At 34.5% G+C, this 19996-nt stretch overlaps 4 protein-coding genes across 6 annotated transcripts; 2 read left to right on the top strand and 2 right to left on the bottom strand.

Annotated features, from left to right (window-relative positions):
* Positions 1-1053: 1053 nt before the first annotated feature.
* Positions 1054-3579, bottom strand: LOC146955858 (uncharacterized). 3 transcript variants are annotated; one of them, XM_085724392.1, is made up of 4 exons: positions 3305-3579; positions 2723-3053; positions 2520-2589; positions 1054-1855 (listed from the first exon to the last, which is right to left on the bottom strand). In XM_085724392.1, exons 1-4 carry the CDS (start codon positions 3526-3528, stop codon positions 1821-1823), a joined length of 660 nt encoding a protein of 219 aa, XP_085580518.1. In that variant the 5' UTR covers positions 3529-3579; the 3' UTR covers positions 1054-1820. The 3 variants fall into 3 exon arrangements, with proteins under 3 accessions (XP_085580518.1, XP_085580532.1, XP_085580524.1); XM_085724406.1 differs by having other exon boundaries at positions 1054-1828; XM_085724398.1 differs by lacking the exon at positions 1054-1855 and having other exon boundaries at positions 2064-2589.
* A 1443-nt stretch (positions 3580-5022) lies between these two features.
* Positions 5023-12172, bottom strand: LOS4 (P-loop containing nucleoside triphosphate hydrolases superfamily protein). Its single transcript, XM_085724382.1, has 8 exons — positions 11890-12172; positions 11499-11792; positions 10365-10592; positions 9390-9455; positions 6903-7310; positions 6665-6794; positions 5576-5661; positions 5023-5445 (listed from the first exon to the last, which is right to left on the bottom strand). Exons 1-8 carry the CDS (start codon positions 12085-12087, stop codon positions 5383-5385), a joined length of 1473 nt encoding a protein of 490 aa, XP_085580508.1. The 5' UTR covers positions 12088-12172; the 3' UTR covers positions 5023-5382.
* A 1428-nt stretch (positions 12173-13600) lies between these two features.
* LOC146955856 (uncharacterized) lies at positions 13601-14594 on the top strand. The gene is made up of 2 exons (XM_085724350.1): positions 13601-14062; positions 14146-14594. Exons 1-2 carry the CDS (start codon positions 13652-13654, stop codon positions 14395-14397), a joined length of 663 nt encoding a protein of 220 aa, XP_085580476.1. The 5' UTR covers positions 13601-13651; the 3' UTR covers positions 14398-14594.
* Positions 14595-16285: 1691 nt separating this feature from the next.
* On the top strand, positions 16286-18610 carry LOC146955855 (replication protein A 70 kDa DNA-binding subunit B-like). The gene is made up of 10 exons (XM_085748974.1): positions 16286-16435; positions 16505-16769; positions 16855-16951; positions 17031-17243; positions 17323-17452; positions 17532-17686; positions 17776-17896; positions 17985-18161; positions 18249-18326; positions 18410-18610. The coding sequence occupies exons 1-10, from the start codon at positions 16286-16288 to the stop codon at positions 18608-18610; spliced, it is 1587 nt and encodes a 528-aa protein (XP_085605100.1).
* The last annotated feature ends 1386 nt before the right edge of the window (positions 18611-19996 follow it).

The following is a 19996-nucleotide window of genomic DNA, read 5'->3' as shown; positions in this document are numbered from 1 at the left end:
GAACCAAGAAATAATTGCCTTCAGCAAAATATAACATACCAATCAACACAATGCATGTTCGGTAGAGTACAATTTTCAAAACCATTTATGTTCTCATGCATTTTCGCTATACTTTCCCTCCTGTTTACCCAAGTTTACATGGATAAATGTTGATTGAAGGTAATCCACCATAAAAGTACAGCCATACTAAGCCTGAAAGAGAGATTATAACATGATGACTCGCTAGCCTTACTCATGCCATGTTAAAATATAACTTGTCCCAAATCGAATATTTTTAAGCCATCTGAAGGAGAATTGCCTATATAAAATAAAGTGAGGTACTTCAGTTACAATTGTGAAACACAGTGGTGCGCTCTGGAATTTTCCGATGCGCAAGTGTTCCCCAATATTTGGATTTGGATGTACAACAGTATATAATGGAAAAAATTATGCACTGTAGTGCAACAACTCCAAATTTTGAGGCCACTTAATTAATCGTTTCAAATTTTAGACAACTTTTTATCTCATACTCACATATTTTTAACAACTCTCTTTTTGTTTTTAACAACTCTCTTCCTTTTCTCTCTATATTAATATACAAATATCAATACTAAAAAAAACATTTAAATACTTTCTTTGTCCTTAATTATAAGCTCCAAGTCTAGTCTATAAACGTATATACAAATTACTAGGTGCATTTATTTATATATTTTCTAAACATATCTCTGGTTAATCTACTAACTTGCATTAGAATATAAAAAGTCAAATTAAATACACATACAAACAAAGAACAATTTAGTCTGATTCAAACAAAAACTAGACACATTAACTACACTAGCAACTTTTCTTAATATATGTGAAATTAGTCAAAAGGGCTTATAATAAAGAGTAATGATATTTTGACATCCATTTGATAAATGATGTATGTTGTCTACAATAAAGACCACATACATCATTTATTGAATGAATCTAAAATATTTTTTTTTGCTTATATTTGTGACCGGAGGGTGTATAGTACATCTACATCTGTTATTTAATAACTATTTAATAAATCTGAAAAAGAAAAATTGCTTCCTATAAATGTGATGAAGTATAATTGTGAAACACAGTGGTGTGCCATTTGGATTTGGCTGCACCAGAAAGCATAATATAAAATAATTTATAGTACATTATAGGTCAGCCTAATCAAAATTTTGAAGTCACTTGTCTTTCAAATTCAAATGGTCAATTTTTTATTTTAAAAAAATATGAAGTATGTATCCAAATATGGATGTAGCCCTCCCCTTCAGAAATCTTGCACTCTACCCAACAATGAATTAGTAGTCAAGGTTTTGATCTCCGCATTTAAGGACAAAGGGAGTAAAAGCAGCTCTCGTGCAACAATGGAGAACATTCAAGAATACAATGGCCACCATCTTTTTATCATGCCAACTTGGGATGTTTATGATCATGCTAAGGTAAGGATGCCTCGGATTACAACCTTGGGTGACCAAGTGAATTATCATCCACGAAACGCTCTGAACTATCATATGCTTCGCTTGATAGATTCAAGAAATCTTAAGAGTTTCTAGCCTCCAAATTAAAGCTTTTCCACATTTGAAGGTCCCAAGTTTCAAGTGCATCTCATATACCACTGTCCATTCTGCAGACATTTAGGAAAATTTTCTCGGGTTCAAAAGCTTCACCTTTGAAAAGGACGATGATTTTGGTGAAGAAAAATACTGGCCACAAACTCCAAAAGATGAGGCCCCATGGAATCGGCCTTCTGTTGGTGCCAAAGATCTCATCATTCATTATTCGTGGTCAGGGCACAACTGAGGAGGACTCTTATTGTTGAATTACTATGAGTCTACAAACAATATGCATTTGTGGATCACTGTTTTGAATTCGAGCACAGCAAAAATCATATACTTTAGAAAGACAGACAAATCATATACTTTAGAAAGACAGACAAATTCTTTTAAATGTGAATTTCTATGTTACTGTCATCTGAACATCAACGACAAATTGATTCTACTAAATCAATACTACCATTGAAAGAGATATTGTACTCAAATTCAACCCAACCATCTAGTATAACAAAATTTCTGTCAACTGAACCAAGAATAATTGCCTTGAGCAAAATATAACATGTCAATCAACACAATGCATATACTGTATAGTACAATTTTTAAGAGCACTTAATTTCAATTTTTAAGAGCACTTAATTTCTCATACATTTTCATTACACTTTTCCTTCTGCTTACCCAAATTGTACATGGATAAAGGAAGGGAGTACTGTGCTAATTGAAGGTAATTCACCATATAAGTACAGGTACAGCCATACTAAGCTTGAAAAAAGGATCATAACAACAACGAGATTGCTAGCCCTATCAAGCCACTGCTAGTAAAACTAATTAATCAACCGAAGTTGAACTATAACTTAAGCCAGATGATTATTCAGCTGGCACGACCACCCTTTAGGAAAATAACAAATTGTAATATTCTATAATAGTATACTAATCGCCTCGACAGTAAATTTCATCATTCATCTAAATTACCTAGCTCTTTCTCCCACTTCAGGCCGTTCATTTGCCGACCAAAAGGCACAATGAGGTTATACCGGAAAACCTACAAAAAAAAAAAAAAAAAAACAGAAGATGTATTACAATTTACAAGTGCATTACAAATATCAAAGATAGAATTCAAGACTTGCAAAAACCATTTGAATTACCCAATTTCCAAAATGACCTAGCTAGCTCACCTTATCATTGATTTCCTTTAACTGCGATTTCAAAGCCTGTGAACTTCCAACCCACATAGATTGATCTTGACTGCATTTATTTGCCGAAGCTTTCTTCAAGGACATCCTCCATTCAGATATTCTAAATCTTATCTCTTTGTTAAGCTCAACCCACTCCGGTGCACATCCATTTTTCGAAAGGATTCTGTATAATGTGTCTTCAGCTGGATCTGCATGAGGATTTGTGTCTAGTTTAAGCGGCTTTCCTTTCCCCGGCAAATTCTCAAATTGTCCTTCTTCCATTGAATGCCATATTCTTTGCTCAACGACATTGATCAAGTCGGTTTCTGACCTGTCAATCCGCCAATTTGTGTTAAAGTCATCAAAACTTTACACAGTTCTACTATCAATATGCGTTAACAGTGTAAAGTTTTTTTACACTGCCAATCAATCATAAATCACAATGGTATCATTAAGAATGTTTAATTGGACTCATATCTATCATAAAAGTTATACAATTGAGTATTCACTATAAACTTGAATCCATCAAATTAAGTAGAACTGTGATTCTAACTTCTAAGAGAGACAATTGTGTGTGTATACCTAACATTGTTGCGTTGGCCGCGCAGTTCGGGAGGGAGTTTGCGATCGTTGGCGGCGTCAATTACAGCGGAAAGACGATCACCGAGCTTTTTCTTATCAGGCTTAGACTTACCGGACGACGACGGCGATGAAGAAGAACAGCATCTGACGGTGGTGGAAAGCGGTGAGTTGTGGAAGAGCGAATTGAGAGAGGCGCATCTTCCAAGGCGAAGATACATCGCCATGCCCAATCTCTCTGGTACCAACCGACTTCAGATTTTCTTCCTCCTTTCACTAATTTTACAAATTTGAAATGCTCCCTTTTATTACATTTTCTTTTTGGAAATAAATGATCCATCCCTTTTGTTTTATGGGTCTTGTTAACCGGTGCCCGGGACACTGGTTAAGGTATCTATAAATAAAATTTTCTGTCTTGTAAATATAAACTGTCAATTTTTATTAACTAATAATTACATTACCTTTTATTAAAAGCTTACTTCATTTGGTGCTTAACCAATGCCCCGGGAGCACTGGTTAACATTCTCCTTGTTTTATTTATGTTTCAAAATATCAGAAATGGTATTTTTTATTTTTTTTTTTACTAACTATTCTCATTGACATTTTTAAGGTTGATGCCTACTCAAAGCTGAATTTATACTTAGGATTTTGGTTTAACTCTAGCAATTTCTTACGAATAAAACTCTTTCTTCTTTTTTTTTAAATAAAAAAGAAAATATTTTTTGATAAAATATAAAACTTTTTTTAGTTAAATAAGTAAAATTTCTATGTATGTGAGCTTAGCTCAGTTGGTTTGGACAATGCATAAAATATGCAAAGTTCGGGGTTCAAACCCCGGCCACCACAAAAAAAAAAGACTAGGTTTAGTTTGAATCCAAGTATTTGTTTTTGAATCCAAGTAGTTTAATGACTAAAAACTCCAAATTTGGTTTAAATTTTCTATGTATTTATCCTTGAGTTTTATTGGTCTAATGACCAAGTTTGGTCTAATGACCAAGTTTGGTCTAATTATACTTGGATTCAAACCGGAAACTTAAATCCGAAATATCTCAAATTTAAATCTTAAAACAATAGTAACAGATTCAAAAAAAAAAAAAGTCTAAATATTTAACTTCTTGAAAGAGGGAATTTTTAAGTTTTATATTTAATCAAATCTCTTCATCCATATCATTTTAAGAAGAAAAAAAAAAGTATTTGAAAAGAAATCCAAAAATAATTGACAGGAAGGCGATCTTTATCTCTCAAAATGGAGAAAATGAAGAGGGTATTAAATGAAGGGATCCTGACTCGCATTGGAGAAGAAATCCTTTTGCTTGGGAGCAAGAAACATGCTCCTTATTTTATACTTAATATATTCTTTTGCAAGAAAATGTTTAACCCAGATGGTTTGGAGGCTCGATCGTGATGAGATTTTCTCCGCTAAAGGTGTTTATCATTTGCTAACTGAGGACATGGTAGAGGATCCTTTAACCATTCAGGATTTGATTTGGAACAAATTGATTCCTTTGAAGGCTTCCCTTAAAACTATTTATCCTTTTAATATAACAATGCAACACTTGTTAATTTTTTTCATTATTAAACCCTTATTTATTGTATTTCAACCCACATGACATGACTACTTCACCAACTACTACTGTTGATGAAACTTTTTTTAACATTGAAATCAACACAAATATTCATTATCTTAAGAACTGTGCAAAACTTAAATAGAACACCTAAAATGAGACAAAGGGAGTAACATTTTTGTTTTTAAATTACTGCTGATGCTGATTATACTGTTGTCTCAAGTCTCAACTCCCAAAAATGTATCCGCATAAACCAATCTCATACAGGGATTAAATAGAACACCATGGATTCTTTAAATAGGCTAGTCCAAAGTTTGTACGCACATTTGAACTCGAAACTGAAGACAGCAAAGCAGCGTTGATACCATAATAAACATTGAAGCCAAACTCTCCATCACCAAAACCTAAACCGTATATCCATGTAAAATAATTCATCAAAGCGAGTCATAGATATGCTGTAATCAAAGAAATTCAGGAGACCAACACCGCTAGCAAGATCCTTCAACTTTTAGAGATTCAAAACAGTAAACCAGCTTCTTTAAGAGCAACTTTATAGTCTTCAACACTTCTGTCTTTCACCTACATCCAGTGACATTAACAAAATGATTTACATGCATACAAAGTGTTCGAATTGTAAAGATCCAATTTTCTGCATTATGCTGAATGGAATATCATAATCATAATCCAAGTACATTATCAATTAGCGTACCTCTTTTATATAGGTGCCAAAATGTTTTTCAATCTTTGACAAGGTTTTTTCATCCCTTTCACCACATATCAGGTTAAATACAGCCCCTATTCAATCAAATGAAACAAATGTAAGAAAAACTTGGTATTTGCACCACTACTGAAAATAACGTGCATAACTTACTGGGGGCTGAAATTACAATTTGACTTTCTTTAGAAAATGCTAAAATATAGGCCAAAGCAAATACCAAAGGCTAGCTCGGATCAAGGGTAAGATTGCCCAAGCCTTTATAAAAAATCCCCCTAGCCATATATCTAGTTGAAGTGGGTGCCAGTCAAATCCCCGGAGTTGGACATATGGAGAGTAAAATTTAGACATCAATGGACAACTCTATCAGGTTTCAGATAAGCTCTAATACCATGTTGGAATTTATGCCTAACTAAACTAGCTCAAGGGAAATGACTGGCCAGACTGGCCAAATCTTATAATGATAGAGTACTTTGGTCATATCTCTTACCAATGTGGAATCTTTAAATATTGATAGAAACCCAAGAACGGGATAGTATAAAATGAGTGTATAATTTCCTAAATGAGAATAATTACAAGAGTTTCTTCTTGTAATCCCCATAGCAAAGCATCTCAAAAGTGAGTTAACTCTCACTCTGCCCAACCCACAAGGTTCCTAACAGAAATGATGTCCAGACACAACCATATTTATACACTATGTCTAGAATTTCTCGAGCACAAAATAACATTCGCTATCCACATATACAAAAAGCTTGAAATATTACTAGATAGATTAGAGAAATAATAGGATCGCCATCTATTTTACAACCAATGAAACATGGTGGCAACAACACTTTCTTTGAGGAAAATAACACCATCAAAAGATTTGGGGTCAGAGTTTGCTCTTACAATTATAATATATGGGAAGAGCATGGCTAAATTACTACAATGTGAGATATGTAATATTTGGCTTAAACAAGCTGAACTAAAAATATTAACATGAAGCTCACTTGTTATAATAATATAATAATTTATTTATGATAACTACACACACAAGCAGACAGTTTACTACACAACACTAAGCAGACAGATTTAGAAACTTACCCTTGCGCCCAAATCGCCCAGCCCTACCAACCCTGTGCAAATACACCTCATAATCAGGCTCTTGTTCTTGGCCACGGGTGTACTCAGCAGAGTACTTCAGTGGAAGATCATAGTTTATAACCAAATTAACCTAAACAATGCAATGGAAGGATGCATGAATAAAAAAAAAAAAAGAAAGGAAAAAAAAAGCTTAAACACACATAAAGAGAAGACACACAGAGATGGACCAAATGAGCACCTGTTGCTGATCAAAGCCACGGGCAAGAACATCGGTCGATATAAGAACCTGAGTCAAACCATCTTTGAACTCTTTGACGATCTTGTCTCTATCATCATGGTCAAGAGCACCTTGTATGGAAGTGACCTCATAGCCTAAATCAACAAGAGCTTTGTGCAACATTTTTGCACTATTTCTAGTGCGCACAAATATAATAGTTTGCCCCACATTCTCTCCTATTTCAAATATATAATCTTTAATCACGTCAATCTTAGCAAGCTCGTCAGGAACAAGAACTTTGTACTGTTTTACTGCATCTAAAGATAGCTCCTCTTTCTTCACAAAAAGTTCATTATGCTCCTTTTTCCCAACAACCCTTGTAGCAAAATTCTTGACAGTGTCATTAAATGTAGCAGAAAACAGAAGAACCTGCAAAAACACAAGCCAATCAAAAAATTCTTAGTGAATAAACAACGCTAAAAAAGCAAATGTAACACAAAGAGCAGACACAAACAATTGAAATCTTTACGTCTGATATGATCCTACTAGTTTCTATCTAGAAAACAAAATTGTATTAGTGAAGATCTAGATCAATAGATAAATGAAAAGTGCAATCCTTCCAGTCAAGGACGAATCCTCTTTAGCCCCAAGCTATAAGCCGAAATAGGAAAATACAACCAGAGGATCAATTTTCTGTTACATTCTTATAGAAGAAATTTCAAGAGACAAAAAATATGAAAAGAAAATGGAGCAAGCTCCTTAAAAGATAACAATTAGGAAAACAAGATCAAACAAGGTAATGCCGGTAAACTGATAAAAAAAGAAATTGTTCCTCAGTACAGACTAACCAACCGCCTATTACCACCTTTTTTTTTTTTTTGAAATGGCAAAATTTATTGAAGACGAGATAATGCAAGGAGCATACAACTCGCGAAAACAGAGAAAAAACGGACTACAAAAAGGTGCCGCATATAGACGGAACACCTCCAAAACCAAACCCCAATAAATCTCCAAATCCTAAAATGATGCCGAATTATACATGCTAAAAGACCGCATGCATACCCCTGCATCATCAGAGAATCCAAACTAGCCTTGCTAATCCTAAACCCACCAATACTGGTACTCCAAACCAGAACAGACACGGGCAGAGAGTTCCACATAACACCAGCCGCACTTCCTACAGCAATCAATAAAGAGCCAGCACAAAACCATAAGTGCACAAAGGATTCTGCTCTATTGCTAATAACCACACGGAACCTGCTACATCCAACACTGCAGCACCGAACCTATTACCACCTTAAAATGCTCTGCACCCACCTTCGGTTATGCACCTCCTAAGTCCTAAATAATAATAATTCTGCATCCTTGCCTGATTTCCGTATCCTCTCTCCCGCTCCCTCATTGCCACGTGTCTATCCTGCTATTATTCCATATCTCGTCCCACCAACTCCTCTTGTGCAGCATGTTTTTTCCTCTCATAGCACTTGAAGGTCTTTATCCTACTAAGGCCCAATATCCTTTTCCTGCATCCACCTGCCCTTCCTACCATAAACTTGCATAATGGGCCTATCAATATCCCCCCAACCAGTTTCATCTTGTTCTCAAGTTGAAATTCACGGAAGACTGTTAATAACAGCATTATCCTCCCCCCATGTATTTTCATGATCTGGCAGCATGTGGGTTCAAACCAAGGGAAAGACTTTTTTTTACGTGAATACACATGTTTCCACGTCATAGCAGAGTTGGCCAATATTTGTTTAGTTTCTTGCTATTAGAATTAATGTTGCTGGCCCACCAAAATCAATGGTTTCCTTGCCAAAACAAAAACAATTTTTTTGGACATATAGAGATAGGATATTAGTGGATAACCCTAAACTTGCAGACTTGCAGTCTCGTCCCTTCTTTCATGTATCCTTCTCTTTCTTTTATTGTGTCATGCTTTTCTTCACTTCACCTAATCTCATATTTTGTTTTTGTACCTTCTTGAATGTAAATTGTAGTAATGAATATTGGCCATTTTATGTGCAGGAATGCGCAAAACATCATTTGGGTGAGTATAATAAACTGCAAATACATCTTACTGTTTTCTCTTCTCGTATAATAAGATGAATGGATGGCATGCGGTGCATTTTAATAATATTTTTCACAAATTATAGAAAGGGCTTAGATAGAATAGAGCTCGATTTTGGTCATGCTTTCCCAATGGATGGCAAACATAAACTGACACGTCGTCATTTAAAAATTAGGAAAGATTTAGAAATTAAAGAGTTGGACAGAAATATGGTTTATGATAGAACATTATGGCGTAATTTGATCCATGTAGCCGACCCCGCTTAGTGGGAAAAGGCTTGGTTGAGTGTGGTTGTTTGACACATTTAATGAAAAATGATGATGTAGATGTTGCCTTATTCTACACAGCCTGTTCAGATTAAATCTATGCAAGAATTTCTTGTATGAAAGGAAATGTCATACATGCAAGCACACGAAGCAAGAGAGAGGTCAACAAACCTGACAGCTTGAATTGAATCTCTCTATTTCTTTCATTATTCTCAGAGAATCATCTCTAAATCCATCCTGCAACAGCACAGTTTTACAGTTATTAAGCAAATGAAGGCACGTTATATTTAGCAACCAAATCCTGCTAAAAATAAAGAAAAGGAAAAAAGACGCATGACAAATTTAGTAAACCAAAACAATTCCCTGAGCCAAAAACTATATCCTAGTATGTCCTGTATATTTACTTTGAAGTTTTTGATTAACTTGGAAGTAATTCCTAGCTAGAACTACATATAAAAAGATGTGTCGTTTGATAGTAACCTCTTCCCTTTACCCATCACAAGGGGAGAGTCATCTTAATCTTAATATATATAAAAGCACTTGGTCTTCAGGCATTTTTCATGCCATTTCTGCAAAGGGCATTCAAGTCATTCTCCCAGTGGTCCACCCAACAAATAACCAATCACAAATAAGTTTTAAGCTGTTTCATAAGTGGTAAACCTATATGAAGATTAAACGCCCTTTAGCAATGCAACATCAGCTCTTAATGTCAGTACCTTTCCATAGTCCATAAGAGTATTAGAACCAAATGGTACTGAGTAAGTTTAGTTTGAAAGATCAAATCAATTGATTCATTGCAAACATTAATGAATTGAAAAGGAACTCTCATCAACGAAGAGTGCTTCTATTGTTGTTGTTGCAACTATTTGCAAGGTTAAAAAAAAACTCATTTACTTTTTTTTTTGAATAAAAAAAAAATCATTTACTAGCTACAGCAAATTAGAAATCAAATAATAATACATTCATTGCTTAGTTTCTTCAATTAATAATTCCGAATGATAACTCAATTGCTCGTCGCACAGGTCTACGCTGTAGTTATCTATTCAATAACCCAATCAGGGTATAACTAATTCTCAGAATACTTAATTAATGAAAGATAGAATGGCTGTACTTGTACGTAAGCCTATTTAGCATGGAAAAGTTTACCTCAGCAAGCATTTGATCCGCCTCATCAAAAACGAGAATCTTCAATTTTGTCACTCCAAGTTTCTTATAAGTAATCAAATTCTTAATTGTGCCAGGAGTACCAATAACAACCTGCGCCATAATAGGCGCCCTTTTTGATGGCGGAATTGAATCCCTTCTGTCCATAGGAACTGCACATTCTGAGCTAATCCCCGTGTACTTCCCCATCTTACGGAGAACCTCAATGTTCTAACACACAACACAACACAACAAATAACAATCAGGCCACATTGTTCAACACAAGCTATTGTGAAACCACAACAAATAACAATCAGGCCACATTGTTCAACACAAGCTATTGTGAAACCAGAATAATCAAATTAAATCAAACCAAATAAAGGAATATTTGAATAACTCATCTACTAGCACAAGCACTGTGAAACTGTTTGAAAGAGCGTATGGAGTCAGTTTATGATATGTCCACATGTGGTTTTCATCTTATTTCCATATATGAAAACAATATGTCTTTATTTAGAGCCTCTTTGTTTAGGTTTTTATTTTAAATCATTTTTTGGCTAAAATGAAAAGCTATTACAATTAGCTTTTCCCTAAATCTATTTTTTTACAAAAACAAGGAGGTAACACATGAACAAGTTCAAAATCAATTTTTAAAAAAAGTGATTTTTATAAGCAGACATAAATAGCTTCACACTTTTTTTAAAATCTCTAATTAACACAATATATATATTTTTTAAGGGCACTTGTTAAGAAAACCAAAATCAGTATGTTTGTATTGGATTCAATAACCTTTTGACTTTCAAAAAGTTTAAGTTATCACTTTTCACCATTTTCCAACACAATATTTCTATTTGTATCCTCCTAACCAATGCCCCAAGGGCATTCTTTAGCATTTACCATTTTTTTCAAAGCTGAAACACACACACACACACACACACCCTATTTTAAATCAAAAAAATGATTTTCGTTTTGGTAAACAAACACGAAACAGCTTCTTTCTTTTTTTTAATCTCTAATTTCAGTATCAAAATCACTCTTTTTATAATCTGCAACTAACAGCCCCTAATCTATTGTATAAATAGCTTATACATTTGACTGTATCCAAACAAGGCTTAAAGAACAAAAACATCATCTAACCTGAATAGCTAACTCTCTAGTAGGACAAATACATAGAGCTTGAGGAGCTTGCAAATTGGGATCAACCCTACTAAGCATCCCAAGATTAAAACAAGTAGTTTTTCCAGAACCATTATGTGCTTGAGCAATCAAATCCCTATGTGGAGGATTAAGAATCATGGGCAAACTCTTAGCTTGAATTTTGCTAGGTTTTTCAAACTTCATTTCCACATATAATCCCTTCAAAAGCTCCGGCGAGAGTGATAGCTCTTCGAACGTCATGGCGGATGTGTAAGGAGTATCTCCAGCTGTAACCTGCACCAAAATTCATAAAACCTAAGTGAAATTCAGTTTCAATTTTGAAATTGTGGGCGAGATTTGAAAGGTAGAAGAGAGGATTAGGATGACGAACCGCTGTAATGTTGGTGTCGTCGGGATCATCTAGAGATTTGGAATGGGATTTGTTTCCTTCGTCGATGGTTAATTCATTGACGTTGAGGGAAGATGATTCATCGGCGGCGGAGGTGGAGGTTTGATTGGTTTCTTCGTCGGCTTGATCGGCCCAGCTTTTGGATGGCGGTGGAGGAGAGGTGGTGGAAGGTTCTGACATGGTGGAGATTTGAAGCTCCGGAGGGTTAGGGTTACGGAGGAAGGAGAGGTTCTACGATGTGTGTTGCTGTAATACTGTTACTGTTGAGGAGTGTTCGCGACTTGGGGGGTAATAAATGTTGCGTCAAAAGAAAGCACTTTGAAATCTTAAAAAGGATTCGTGTTCAATGCACCGATCGTAAAAAATCTTTGATAGTTTGATTAATTGTTTTTGAGGAAATTGATAAAGTTGTCTACAATAAAGACCACATACATCATTTATTGAATGAATTTAAAACATGGATTTTTGCTTATATTTATGACCGGAGGGTGTATACATTTTATATTTTCAATAAATATTAGTATATAGTTTTGTCATAAAAAATAATATTATATAGTCTTTATTATAGATCACATATATTATTTAATAAATGAATTTGAAATGTTTGATTTTTTGTTTATAACAGTGACGAAGGGTGTATAACATGGTCTTGTATAGAAATTTTGTCTTTAAAAGGTAAGTTTTTATTTTTAATGAAGTAATAATTACACTTTTTTTTTTATAAAAAATTACATGTTTTGATTCTTTAACCAATGTCTTAGAATCAATGAATTTTTTAATTAAAAACTAAAAACAATATGGCAAATTATTTTAGGGTTATCTTTTTTTAGTGGTGGTCGGGGTTTGAGTCCGGACCTTACAGATATTATGCATTGTCTCTACCAACTAGGGTCATCTATCGTATCTATGTGTAATAGTTAATTTCCTTATTTCTTTTGTCCCATTCAAATCTTTTATCTTATTTATTTGTAACACTTGAGTCATCAAACTTATTTCTAATACTAATAAGGATGTTAAGAAAATGTGCCAACCCTAATTCTAGAAACCCTAATTCTACAACCTTTCAAAACGCACGCTTGCAAGCAATTATATGCATTCAGTTTCAAAACGGCTCTTTTTGAGGAATATGTGCCAGCCCTAATTCTACAAACCGTCATTCTGTAACCTTAATTTAATGCAAGCGCAATTGAAGAACCACAATTCATTCAGCTTCAAAACGCAAGCAATGATATGCATTCAATCACAGCAGATGATTCAGTTTCAAAACGGATGTGCATTGATTTCCCAATTCTCAGTTCAATGGGTCGCCATTTCCAGGAGTTCAAGAGTTGCCAGCCTGCTATATATTCATCCATTGAGAGTTTCTGATGCTCATTCATCCTTCCTTTGCTGTTGTGGGTTCATGGCGCACCAACATAACATGCAAGCTATGCTTTCATATCAAATGTTGATAGGTGGTTCTCCAAAGTCTGGAACTTTTTAATTCATGGTTTCTATTTTTTAAAATCATTGCAGCACTAATTTTTTAAAAATGTTTGCAGCACCGTTGTATGCCAATCCAACTACTGATATGGAGATTAGGGTGAATGACCTTCGCTTGAAATACCGCACCTATATGGTTGAGATGGACGTTGACTATGTGAGTTGTTTATTTGTTTGTTCGTTGCTTATTTTCCTGATATTAGGTTTTTTTTTGTCTTTGTGTCCATCTAAGTTATGGTGTTGTTTTGTTTAGGGTGCGATAATGCTTCCTATGATGTTTTCCGATGATTTTGGAAACCAGTTACAACAATATGCAACTCTGGTGGATCAAAACAACAATCAATTTGAGGTCCTGGTGGAGAGGAACAATCAAGGGATTTATTTGACTAGGGGCTGGCACGCTATGCGTGATTTTTACAAGTTACAGCTTGGTGCTTGGATTACAATTGTCTGGATGGGGAATGGAAGGTTTGATATTCGAGTGAAGAATAGGTTTGGTAAGAGGGTTCGCTGCCCAACATTTACACCGCCAATGGAATTCAAGGTTGAACGCAATGTTGTTCCGGTTGTTGTTGACTGGTTTGTTCCCCGACCTTTTTCGCATGATGGGTATAACTTTCAGCTTACCTATGAAAAGAAACTTGGTTCTGAGGATGTTATGTCTGGGTATTTGGTATGGTTTATTGCATTTACGTATTTTTTTAATCGTATTTGTGTGTAATTGCTTGATAGAAATTGCGCCCTTTTTCTTCATAGGAACTGGTGGAATTTGGTTTTGCTCATATGGCTTTGGACAGAGAAACTACTGCTATTGGGTTGGTGGATGATAATGGAAACCTTTGGGATTGCACTCTGCAGTTTTCAATGACTCCTCATCCAAACTTCAAGATTGGTGGAGGGTGGGATCGAATGGTTAAGGCTCGGAGAATTAAGGAAGGTGCTCGTGTGGTGGTTGGGGCTCCAGCTGTGGGGATGAATTTGACTCTCTTTGTTACTTGGATCCGTTAGCAGCAAAGGATATTTTGGATTGTTGTGCGGACAAGTGTTGGATGGTGGTCGTTGCATGCCGTTTTCGTTATGTTTTTTGAAAAGACTATGTTTTTTGTCGTTTGGTATCTTTGAAATTTCCTGATGCTGTTAAAATGTAATAAGGCTGTGTTTGTGACCATCATTTGTTCGTATCTATTATGGGATGTTATAATTTAGTATCATGCTTGAGTTTATTGATATTCCAATTTTGAACACTTTCCATGGGCAATTCAATTAGCAAAATGGTTTCGAAACATTTTGATTTTGATTTTTTGATAAGTGTGGAAATGGCAAATCAATTAAATTTATGATTAAATCCATGCTTGGCAGAAATAGGCTATATATTTTTTTTTGAGCGAAAAAAAAAGGATGCAAGCTATATTTGATACCTCCTTTGCAAGTGAAAGTAACATTGCTTAATAGGTGTGGAAATGCCAACATTTGTAATTTTTCCTTTCAAAAAAAAATATCTAGAATTAGGTAATGAGATAAAGTCTATACATTTTAGTTAATCCAAATGATATGGAAAGGTTGCTTAATTGATTGAATGCATTCTATGATGACATGAGCAAGCCAACATTTTAATTTTTTCTTTAAAAAAAAAATCATTTTGGTTTTTATTTTATGATGGCAAGCTATATATTTCATTATTTGTTTTTTTATTAGTGTCTGTAAACGTTACATGAGCAAGCCAAAAACCAGTTTGATTTTTATTTTTTGATATGTGTGGAAATGGCAAATCAATTAAATGAATGATTAAGTCAATGCTTGACATATATTTTAAATGAATGATTAAGTCAATGCTTGACATATATTTTTTTTGAGCGAAAAAAAAAAACAAGTGAGTGAAAGTTTGATCAGTAACATTATTTAATATTTGCAAAAATATCTAAAATTAGGTAATGAGATATAATGTGTACATTTTAGTTAATCCAAATGATATGGAAAGGTTGCTTAATTTATGGTTTGAGAATTTTTTTTTAATTGAATGCATTCCATATATTCCATGGTGTTTATGCCCCTTATCAGACTTTCATTATATTTAAAATTATTAGTGAAAGTTTTAACGCAAATCGATTAAATGAATGATTAAGTCAATGCTTGACATATTTTTTTTTTGAGCGAAAAAAAAAACAAGTGAGTGAAAGTTTGATCAGTAACATTATTTAATATTAATCCAAATGATATGGAAAGGTTGCTTAATTTATGGTTTGAAACATTTTTTTTAATTGAATGCATTCCATGATGACATGAGCAAGCCAACATTTATGCATATCATTGCTTGCGTTTTGAAGCTGAATGAATTGTGGTTCTTCAATTGCGCTTGCATTAAATTAAGGTTGCAGAATTAAGGTTTGTAGAATTAGGGCTGGCACATATTCCTCAAAAAGAGCCGTTTTGAAACTGAATGCATATAATTGCTTGCAAGCGTGCGTTTTGAAAGGTTGTAGAATTAGGTAGTTATTTATTTAATGGCAAGCTATATATTTTCTTTTTGAGCGAAAAAAAAACAAGTAATGAGATATAGTGTTTACTTAATTGATGGTTTGAGACGTTTTTTTTTTATTGGTGTCTGTAAACGTTACTTGATTGAATGCCTTTCATGATGACATGAGCAAGCCTCTTGGATTTGGAAAATGAAAAATTTATAACCGATGATGTTTGGAAGTGCAAGCATCATTTTTCCCTTCCCATTTCCTCAATAATTAATTTATATAGCGTGGAACATTATTATGCAATAGTGCCAAATTAATAAAGGCTTAAGAAACCGTTACTTCTTTGTGTTTCATATAAATACTCAATAATAGAAGCTTTGCATCTTCATCTTTTGAAACATCTAGACATAAGAAAAAATCGCAGGAAAGATATGGCAGCCATGTACACGCCTGTTTCAGCAATTGTTGCAGGAAAGATTAAGTTGAAACTCAAGGTTCGTGTTTTGCGCCTTTGGTCCGTTACAGACTTCAACAATGCTGATGAAGAATGTTTTGTTCACATGTTGCTATTGGATGACAAGGTATGATCAAAATTGTTTATTTAGTTTTCAAGATTTTTCTGTTGATTCATTTATGATATCCGTTCGCAGAATGGGAAGATTCAGGCAACAGCCAAGAAAAGTTTGATACCTAAAGTGAAGGGGCTGGTGACAGAGGGCTGTACCTATGAGGTGGAAAATGTTTTGGTAACGCGCAATGACCCAAAATTCCAGACCACCCGTCATAGATATAAACTTAATTTGCTGCACAATACTTCTTGGAAAAGATTGGATGATGATGCTATCCCTAATTATCATTTTGACTTCGTAAACTTCATGGTGATTGTACAATCTAAAAATGAAGGACAATACGTTGGTAAAAAGAATGATACTGTTTTGAAAAGTGCGGTAATTTTCATGTATATGTTTTTTGCGGTTAGATATATTCATTTTTATTACAGATGTTATAGGACATATTGTTGAGAAAGATGAAATGAAGGACAAAGAGGTGAATGGGAGGACCAGCAAGCTAATTGATCTCACTTTGGAGGACGAAGGGTAAGTCGTAATTCATGCTAATTATTTTGAGCTTATGAATGCGTTCATTCATTGCAATTCGTTTACTCGCCTTTTGCAGCGGCAACCGAGTGCATTGTTCACTATGGGGTGCATACGCAGTGACAATAAATGACTTCCTTTCAGCAGAGGATCAAATCTTGCCGCCAGTTGTTGTTATTCAATTGGCAAAGTTGAAAAAATATTACGGTACGATGGGAGTGTGCAACGCATTCCATGGTACAAAGATTTTGCTTGACAATACTTTGCCAGACATTGTTGAGTATAGAAAAAGGTGACTATTTTTAATTTTAATTTATGCCATTGTTAAAGATTTCCAAACCGGTGGCTTGATTTAATTTGTGTTTTACCAGAATTGAGGGTCTTGAGACCCAAATGACACAAGGCATTAGTCAAGCATCAGCTTCCCTTTTGGTTCCGCTAGCAGATGACCTTATGCAAACAAAAATGATGACAATAGAAGATTTGATTGAGTCGCAAGAGGTAAAGTTTACTGTTCTGATGGCTTTGTAAAGTTTACAAACATGCTAATTGAATTATATTTATTGTCTTATAAATGTAGAAATGCGTTGGAGTTGTCTTGGGAACCGTCTGTGACATTGAGTCCGAACACGGTTGGTATTATGAAGCATGCACCAGATGCGCAGGAAGAGTTACAATTGTTGCTGGTCGTATGTTCTGTTCTAGATGCAATCAAAGTAGGAATGCGGTGCCAAGGTATCTTCATTTTTACAGAAAATTGTTTGAAAGCATACTTTTGCATCGTTGTTGTTTGCATATAAATGTTGTGCGCTTTCAATGACCAGGTACAAAGTCCATGTTCAGGTGATTGACCCCACTGGGTCGTCGAGCTTCATTCTTTTCGATCGCAATGTTCAGAACTATGTTGGTAGAAGTGTGCAAGATCTCATTGAAATTCAGAATCAGGTTTGTGCATTTCTCACAATGCGTTTGCATTATAATTCAAGAGCTATTGATATTTTATATTAATGCTACATCATTTTTTCCTCGCAAGGGCAACAACCAAGGTGATTATCCATCGGATCTGAACGTTTTTATTGGGAAGGAGATGCTATTTAAGGTAGAAGTAACAGATGGTAACTTAGCGCACGGTTGGCGTAACTATTCTGTTAAAAGAAGTTCTGATGATGTTGATCTGATTGGTCGTTTTAAGGTTCTACACAATGCTAAGGTAGAGGAATCTGAGTGTCTTATATTATCAATAATTGATTAATTTGTTATGATTGTCCAATTAATTAAATATTCCGCAATTGTTTAGTCTTGCGCAGAAGAGGTTGTTATAGAGGACAGGATACCGGAAACTCTTGAGGATGTCGGCCAATCTGCCCCAGTTGAGGTATGTTTTGTGGCATTAATGATCATGTGTAATTGGGTACTTTAATTTTGTTAATTAAACACCAACGTAATGTGTTCACCCAGAAACAACATCTTGAAGCTGGAGATTCTACCAATGGTGATATCTCGCAGGCAGAGGTCAACAACACTCCGTGTAGCAAGTTGAAGAATAAAAGATCATCCGAGGATGCTGAAACACCATTGCCCAATCGTGAAAAGGGAGATCTCTCTACAAACTCTAGGAAGACAAAATCTGTAAAGATCAAAACAGAGAAGTCGGCATAAATATTTCTTGCTGGCTTAGTCGTTTACTGTGCTCCATTTGTTAATCGGCTTTCAAACTTTGCACATTTAGATCTCATATCTTTATAGGGATCAGTTTTGTAATAAGGTTTCACGCTTTTGTTTTGGATTTCAAAGTGACATGTGGTGATTTGCGTTGTATGTTTCGGAAAATCAATTATCTGCTCAATTTTCTACCGTTTAATAATAATCAAAGTTTGCAATAATTGTGTCATAGAGTTAAATAACCCATGATAAAAGGTTGGACAACCTCTTTGTCCTTTCTACCACTTTTTTACTTATTTATATGAGTTGAACATTTGTTTATTTACTGCTGCTTAGTCCTTCTTAATACTTTGATTGTTAACACAATACAAATAAAACTTAATCAATTTATACAAGTGCATGTCATTAGCAAGTTATTTCTTTTCTTAATGTGTATACTATTTATGTATGAACTTGCAAATTTAACAGACACACATGGACTCCTCATTTTTCTCACAACCTTCAATTTGCACCGCATCTTCTTCTGCATTTTACATAGGAAAAAATATTTTTCTTGATCAGTATATCATGAATTCCTAACATTCATTAATAAAATTCATTTTCCTTAAATAAAAAATAGGAGAGTGAAATATTAATAGTCATCAGACAGGTATTTGGCAACAAGGAAACTAATGTGTGTGTATAAGTGGTGGAGATTTTGCCTTTCAAATGTATTGATTTCTTTGCTTCTGTTCCTTTTTCTGATCATTGGATGATATCACACTTGCAATTGATCTATGATCTACATGACCATGTCTCCTGTAAATCTTGCCATGCAAAAAGTAGGAACATCAGAAAGCAAGACTGCCAAGCCAAAAAACTACGAAAAAGTCCCCTTTCTACACACAAAAGCAGCAGCATGAAACCTGAAGAAAAAAAACAATACCAAGGGCCGCAGCACAGTCCCTATAACAGATCCAATTAATCAAAATAATGGCATTTAATTGTTATACATGATGGGGTTGTTCACCTTTCAACTGTCATAGGATGAACCTCTTAAGTTGGAGCATTAAAACTGCACTAATTCATACTTAGCTGAAGTTAGATAAAGATAACTTCTCACATTATATATAGAAAAAATGTAACTTCTCATTGCATGATAAATATGTATACCCAAGAGTTGCTTTAACCGTTGACTCTATATATGTCCACATAAAAATCTTATAGACTAAAAATCTTATACACTAATTAATCGAAATCCTTTTTGTATGGTTCTATACATTAATCAAACTCTATATATATACCAAAATGCAAGTAACTAAGCAACAGTTGAAAGGCTCATTAAAAAAATGTAACTCCAAAATAACTTTCTATTTTTTTAACTTCTTATCTTAAACCATCATA

Source organism: Medicago sativa, chromosome 1 (genome assembly GCF_051527215.1).
Source record: "Medicago sativa cultivar Bolivia chromosome 1, Bolivia_mono, whole genome shotgun sequence".
In the NCBI taxonomy this organism is placed as follows: Eukaryota; Viridiplantae; Streptophyta; class Magnoliopsida; order Fabales; family Fabaceae; genus Medicago; species Medicago sativa.
Note: the sequence above shows the minus strand (reverse complement) of the source record. Positions and strands in the feature narration are given on the sequence as shown.

What these genes read in the sequence shown, in the direction of transcription:
- LOC146955858 (XM_085724392.1), bottom strand. Translation starts at nt 3,528, where the DNA reads ATGGCGATGTATCTTCGCCTTGGAAGATGCGCCTCTCTCAATTCGCTC. An exon ending in GGCCAACGCAACAATGTTAG is followed by an intron (nt 3,054 to 3,304) that starts GTATACACACAC and finishes GCGGATTGACAG; the next exon opens with GTCAGAAACCGACTTGATCA. An exon ending in TAAAGGAAATCAATGATAAG is followed by an intron (nt 2,590 to 2,722) that starts GTGAGCTAGCTA and finishes TTTTTTTTGTAG; the next exon opens with GTTTTCCGGTATAACCTCAT.
- LOC146955855 (XM_085748974.1), top strand. Translation starts at nt 16,286, where the DNA reads ATGGCAGCCATGTACACGCCTGTTTCAGCAATTGTTGCAGGAAAGATT. An exon ending in TGTTGCTATTGGATGACAAG is followed by an intron (nt 16,436 to 16,504) that starts GTATGATCAAAA and finishes ATCCGTTCGCAG; the next exon opens with AATGGGAAGATTCAGGCAAC. An exon ending in ATTTGATTGAGTCGCAAGAG is followed by an intron (nt 17,453 to 17,531) that starts GTAAAGTTTACT and finishes TTATAAATGTAG; the next exon opens with AAATGCGTTGGAGTTGTCTT.
- LOS4 (XM_085724382.1), bottom strand. Translation starts at nt 12,087, where the DNA reads ATGTCAGAACCTTCCACCACCTCTCCTCCACCGCCATCCAAAAGCTGG. An exon ending in ACGACACCAACATTACAGCG is followed by an intron (nt 11,793 to 11,889) that starts GTTCGTCATCCT and finishes ATTTTGGTGCAG; the next exon opens with GTTACAGCTGGAGATACTCC. An exon ending in GATTCAATTCAAGCTGTCAG is followed by an intron (nt 7,311 to 9,389) that starts GTTTGTTGACCT and finishes GTGTTTTTGCAG; the next exon opens with GTTCTTCTGTTTTCTGCTAC.
- LOC146955856 (XM_085724350.1), top strand. Translation starts at nt 13,652, where the DNA reads ATGCTTCCTATGATGTTTTCCGATGATTTTGGAAACCAGTTACAACAA. An exon ending in ATGTTATGTCTGGGTATTTG is followed by an intron (nt 14,063 to 14,145) that starts GTATGGTTTATT and finishes TTTTCTTCATAG; the next exon opens with GAACTGGTGGAATTTGGTTT.